Source organism: Dipodomys ordii, unplaced genomic scaffold, assembly GCF_000151885.1.
Source record: "Dipodomys ordii isolate 6190 unplaced genomic scaffold, Dord_2.0 Scaffold267, whole genome shotgun sequence".
Lineage (NCBI taxonomy): Eukaryota > Metazoa > Chordata > Mammalia > Rodentia > Heteromyidae > Dipodomys > Dipodomys ordii.
In genome coordinates, this window is record NW_012267483.1 from 129291 (window position 1) to 135956 (window position 6666).

At 37.9% G+C, this 6666-nt stretch overlaps 2 gene segments (V, D, J or C); both read left to right on the forward strand.

The window, feature by feature from the left end:
* The first annotated feature begins 1476 nt into the window (after window positions 1–1476).
* Window positions 1477–1975, forward strand: LOC106001105. The segment is given in 2 exon segments: window positions 1477–1531; window positions 1653–1975. Coding segments are annotated over 2 exon segments (378 nt in total).
* A 971-nt stretch (window positions 1976–2946) lies between these two features.
* LOC106001106 overlaps window positions 2947–6666 on the forward strand; it is a 200941-nt gene continuing 197221 nt past the window's right edge. Inside the window, exon 1 of the V gene segment in view lies at window positions 2947–3005.

The window sequence follows — 6666 nt, forward strand, 5'->3', positions numbered from 1 at the left end:
GATAATCAGGAGACCTTGTCTGCAACAGGTCTGCATGTTTACCATAAGGCAGATCCAGCATCAAAGCTCTACTCATTATGTGGAAGGGGGAGACGAAAACATGAATTTATTTCTATACTCTGCTTTGCTCCAATAGTGTGTGAAATACTTCAATGAGCAGGGTTGCTATAGGAACCTGTCATGTAGGGCCTGGTACAGATGGACTCTGACTTTGGCAATGCCTGGTCTGTGAGCTACTGGCCTTTGGGGAGCAGTGTTATGTTTGTGCACTTGCAGCAACTGCTTGGACTCACAATAAGATGGTGGATTCATTGTCAAGCAAATGTCCTGTCCGTGTCTTTTCAGTTGTGACATCCAGCACTAGGGTGCACAGCTTCCTCACATGCTGGACTCCAGGTGGGAGCCTTCCTCATCATACTCTGGATTTATCACCTGTGGCATTTTCTTTGTCTGGCTTTGCAGCTCCGGTGTCTCACTTCACACTTCACTATGCTATATGTCATCCTTTCAGAGCTTGTTTATATCATAAACTCTAAATTCAATCACTGAAAACTTCTTTAATTACAAATTCCATTAAATGGGAGGTGCTGTAGGAATTTACAGTTTTAAGAGGCAGAGTAAATTGAAGTTTAGTTCAGCCTTGGTTTAGAGAATAGCTCAGGTTCTGATGAGGAATAACTTGGATTAAGAACAATAAGGCATGAATGTCATCAAGACTTTAGGAGACTTGCAGCTCAGAAATGTACAATGATAATAAGGCTATGCCTGTAGCCAGGTCAGTTCAGTATACAGAAAGCCAATGTCTGATATTAAGTCTACTGGATGATGGTGGTGGGAAAGCACATTCAGAAACAGAGGACAGCAACCTGGAGTTGATAGCAAAACCCAATGGCTAGCCTGTACATTGTACACCATAGCACAATACTGCACATACTTTAATTTCATACTTTTCATTGTCTTTCATTAAATCTTAATTGATACTTGTCTATCATTTATTTATTTAACTGTCAATCTATCAACCTAAATACACATGTAGCTTGAGTATTTGAGTAATTGTGTCCATGATTAACAAACAGGTTCAAGGAAACCAAAGACTTAGAAAATCTGATCTAAATCATTAATTCTACATTTTGGAACCATTTTTGCTTGAAAAATTGACTTAGATAAAATGCTATCATGAAAAGCATGTCATGACCCATGTATAAATTAAAGTTCATTGTATTTAACTAGAGAGGAATTCTGTCCCCTGAGCCACAGAGAGAAACACATTTTCTTCAGGCACAACAGTGTTACCCTCGTATGGTTTTTTGTATCTGGGACATCATGTCTGGGCTCAGATACTGGGCTGGTGCAGCTGCGCTGGCCCCTTCCAACCCCTACTGATTTGCATGTGCCCAGAGCACAGCCCACTGCCCTGAGCAGTTCTTGAAAGCTGCTCACATCCTGGACAGGAGTCTGTCCTTGTCAGCACACAGCATGGACATGAAGGTCCCTGCTCAGTTCCTGGGGCTCCTGCTGCTCTGGATTACAGGTAAGGAAAGATTATGCTGAGGATCTCATCAGTTTTCTATAGTCAGTGATGCTTGGCTTTTTATGAAGCTTTCTTATAATATGCTTGATTCTATGTATATTTATTACTTTTCCAATGCCAGGTACCAGATGTGACATCCAGATGACCCAGTCTCCATCCACTTGGTCTGCATCTCCTGGAGACAGAGTCTCCTTCACTTGCCAGGCCAGTCAGGACATTTACAATGGGTTAAGCTGGTACCAGCAGAAACCAGGGGGAGCTCCAAAGCTCCTGATCCATAGTGCAGAGTATTTACAATCCGGGATCCCCTCCAGATTTAGTGGCAGTGGATCGGGGACAGAGTACACTCTCACCATCAGTAGCCTGCAGCCTGAAGACATTGCCACTTATTACTGTCAACAGAATTATGATTATCCACCCACAGTGATACAAGCCATAACATAAACCTCCAGGAAAGCAGCAGTGTGAGCCTAGGTTGCCCAGCTGCTTTCCTCATCCTTCCTCTTGTAAGAGTTGTTCTAGAATCATAGGACAGGAATCCTGCCCAGGATATCCTGGACCAGCGAGCTTCTATGTTTCAATCTTTGGAGTAAGTGTAATTATAGATGTGCGATACTGGCACTGGGCTGAATGTTGAAATATTAAAATGACATTCCAGACTATAAACATGGAAATACTCTGCCTTTATTCAAGTTTCTTTTAATCTTGAATAGGTATAAACAATGTGCACAGAGACACTTCGAAGTTATTTCAAAAGTTTTGAGATTTTTAAATACTTTATGCATAAATTTCATCAGCAAGTAAAGACAGTTTCCCACTTCCTTTTTCTGCTTTGGGTCTTTTGTGCTTTTTTCCAATCAGTTTTAGCTTTTCTTATTGCATTTGGAGAACCTCAGTACAATTTTAGGTACAGAAGGTAATTGTGAACATTTCATACTTTAATAAAACTTGAGTGTTAAAATGCTAAATAACTATATTAATGAGTACAAAGTTTGTTGCAGGGTTTTCTTATTTATTAAAACAGGTATTTTCCATTATTCCTGGCCTGCTGATATGTCATGGATAGCTGTTGACTCTATTAGAAATATTTTTTCACATACATGGAGACAGCCTATAGTTTTTCTCTTTAACTCAATCAGAATGATGAACACAGAGATCAATTATCTAATTTAAAAAAATTTCCACTTGTGGAATATATTCGACTTGATCCACATGCATTGCTTGAGAAAAATAAGGAAAATGATAGAGAGAGAAAGAGAGAAAGAGAGAGAGAAGCAAAGTAGGAGATGGAGATGAATGGAAGGAGAGAAAGGGAGGGTGAAAGAAGGATAAATTTAGTTTATTTTTATTTTCTGACTCCTAGTCCCACTTAGCAATCAAGCTGAAATTATCAAGAGAAACACCGAATGCAAACAACACTGTTGGCACTGGGTATCTAGCCATCCCGTGCTCTCCCCTGCAAGGTACACTGAAGGTTTGATGTTTCTTGAGCTTAGTCCCTCTGTCCTCCAGACTAATTCCCACCAAGAATCACAGCAGTGTTCCTAGCTCACTGAATCTTCTCTGTTTTAATCTCAAGAATCTGGGAATCTTGGACAGTCACTGAAGTCTTTTATTTATAAAATGAAAAATGAAGAAAACTCAAGATAAAGCAGATCTTCAATAATTCAGAAGCTCTTTCTTTCTCAGATTGACAAGTGAACATATGCATGCAACTTATGGCTCATATTTATGTATATATACCTGATGTATAAGATACAGTACATAATAATTAAATATAAATTATAGAAAATATATTATGTGTTATTTTTATATATGATGTATTATTAGATATTAGTCTATGATTTTTCTGATTTTCCCTATTTTATTGTTTTCACAATTTTGTACAGGTGATACGTAGAGGGATTACAGTTACAAAAGTAAGGTAATAAGTAGGTTTCTTTTTGAATAGTGTCACCCTCTCCCTCATTATCTCCAATGTCTACCCTGCCAACTACTCCCCAAGCCCAAGTTGTAAAGTTCATTTCAAATATATTGTCTAACAAGTATTATTGTCACATTGTTTTGTTATTATATGTTATGTCATTTATGTATATTTCTTAAGACTTACCAAATTTTTTAACCAATGTATAGGAAACTCTTCCATTTTACAAAATATTGTCCTATGGATTATAACTTTACCTGGAAATATATCCAACTAATCATAAGGAATAACTTGGGAAAAAAAACTCACTCTGAAAGAGTTTCTATGGTGGGTATTGAAGTTTCCACTACTAAATATCATGAGTTAAGTATTAGGGAAAAGGTATACAAAAAGGTGAATTAAGAGCAAGTAAAAATGACAAACATAGGGCATCTCTCATTTATAGGCAATGTTCTAACTGTGGATGTAGGAGGAAATTGAGGAGGTGGAGATGTGGTGAGATGAAAGAATTCAGGGGTTTGTTTCCATTGAAGAAAATACTTAGGATTATGAGATATATGATCCTGTGAGTGAAAATAGCCAAGGGAAAAATTGGTCCATGGATGGAAGAAGGTAAAATCCCAGAGAAAGATACAGCAAAGTGTTCAACACTACTGTAACAGTTACACAAATGAGGATGCTGAAGCAGAGCATTAAGGAACTTAGCAGCCGCCACTCTCCACAAAGCATGGAAGGAGGCGGGGCCACCAGGGCACATTGTTTGACCTCAGGCTCACAAGATAGCAGCTGGATTGTGTCTATGGATGTGCATTTTACCCTGAGTCTACAGAGACATACATGGAATAGAGTGGCACAGATGAAAATGTTTTCTTGAGACACATCTTGCAGATGGAAAAGGAGAGTTTAATTTTTATTGGAGAACTAGAAGACAGACAGGAAGGACATTCAGAGCCAGAGAACTTAAGCCAAAGTAAAGAGCTGATCACACTGTCCTTCAAGACATGCATGGTTGAAGACCTGCCATCCAATGAGCACAACTTGAAGGAGCAGGAAAAACACAAGGTGGGTTCTAGGTAGACCTGATTTTCAGACTGCTAAGTAGCAGAGAGCCTGAGATCACTGTGATCTTTTGCTCATCACTATTGCTGCATAATGGGCAACTGTTAAGTTGGCTACATAGTTTTAGTGTCTCTATTACTTAGGGCTCTCTACAGTAACTTTTGGATAAGATTTTCACCTTGGTTCCTGAAATTTTCTTCAGAGATTTTTTAATGTTAGGTTCAAGAAAAATTCACTGCTAGTAACTTTGGGTTAGGCACATGTAGATATATGCTTTTAACATTGCACATGTCAAGGACACATCATGACCACTACCATGAGATGACAAGAAAACAAATAAGAAGAATATGAGAAGTCCAGGCCTGGTGATGCATGCCTTGTACTTTCAGATATAAAGGACAAAGAGGTAGAAAGATCTCAGTTCAGGGCAGCTCAAGCATTTTTTATACATTCCAGATGATATCAGAGCAATGAATTAAAGCAAAAGCAGTTGGGAAGGTGGCTTAGTGGATAGAGTGCTGGCCTAGCAATCTGAAGTCCCTGAGTTCCAACTGTAGTACACTCAAAAAGAACTATGAGATAAAGAGAATAAAAACTAATGATACACAAGAAAGCTTCTATGCAAATACCATCTGGATAATTTACAGTAAAATGTTGACATATAATTTGAAATATCAAATCATTGGATGTAAAGTATCCAAACTATGGACTAGGCATGTGTCTCCCTGTTTTGCAGTCTAACAGAATCAAAGGCACATCTCCCATGCTGGACACAGATCATTCTGAAACCAGATTTTTAACATTTTAAAAGGCAGACCCTCATATTATGTCTGGCTCCTCACTCCCAAATGCCAAATACAGACATAGTAAGGGGCAGAAAAAGGAAGTTTATCATGGTAGCCATCGGAAAGGTGCATTTTAATATTTATCCACCATCTTTGGATAAATGTGTGACTCTTATTTCTGTGATTGATAAGCAAAAATCCAGATGTGGAGATGTGGTTCAAGTGGTAGAACACCAACCTTGAGAGAAAAATCCAAACAAGAGTGAGCAGGAGGCCTTGAGTTCAAGACCCTGTTCTAGAACTGAAATAAAAAATATTGAATTTATAGGAATTAGAAGAAATTGAATACATTATTTGTAGTGAAGATATTATATGCTTAGTAGTAAATGATATATTATATAGTAAATGATAAAGCAATATATTTAGTTCTATTGGTGTTTGAACTTGGGGTTTCCTGCTTATTAGGCTCTAGAACTTAAGTCATTTCACCATCAGTTTTAACTTTAGTTTATCTTTCAGATGAGGTCTTGTTATTTTACCTGGCTTGGTCTTCTATTACAATCCTTCTAATTTCACCTTCTGCATAGCTGCAGAAATGTATGCCACGTGCTACAACTTGTTTTTGTGGTTGAGTCTCACTGCTTTCCAGGACAGCTATGAAGCACAATCTTAAATATCTATGCCTCCAGTTTAGCTGGGATTGCAGGCATAAATTACCATATCCAGCCCTTCAATGAAAATGCTTTTAAGAACCTTGTTACTAAGATAGGCCCTGTTGGCTCATGTCTATAATCCTAGCTACTCAAGAGGTCAAGAGCTAAGCAACATGGTTCAAAGCTGGCCTGGGAAGGAAAGTCCTTAAGACTCTTATTTCCAATAAACCACCAGAAAAACATAAGTGATGCTGTGTCTCAAGTGGTAGAGCACTAGCCTTGCTCTGAAGAGCTGAGGGACAACTCCCAGGCTCAGAGTTCAAGCCTCATAACCGACCAAAAGAAAAAAAAATGGAGAATTATTTGTAATATGTTATATTTCATATAAAGATGAAGAAAAAACAATTTTACATTACAATATGAAAGAAATAAACTCAACAAAAATAAAATCACACAGAGTGAGTGTTATACCCAGGAGCCTGTGTCCAGCAATGTGACAGCAGAATTAGGGATGTTATTTTTCTTTTATGTATTCTTTTGTTGATTCTCACTGGAGCTCCAATATCTACCTTATAAATATTCAAAGCAAATGGATGATGAGAAGAATAAAGGAAGATGAAATTATGATACTGTAACAGGAAAAGGAAAATGCAAAAGTTGGAGAGAATCTTTATGAATAAGAATCCACTCTCCTGAATGATCAGCTAACCATAC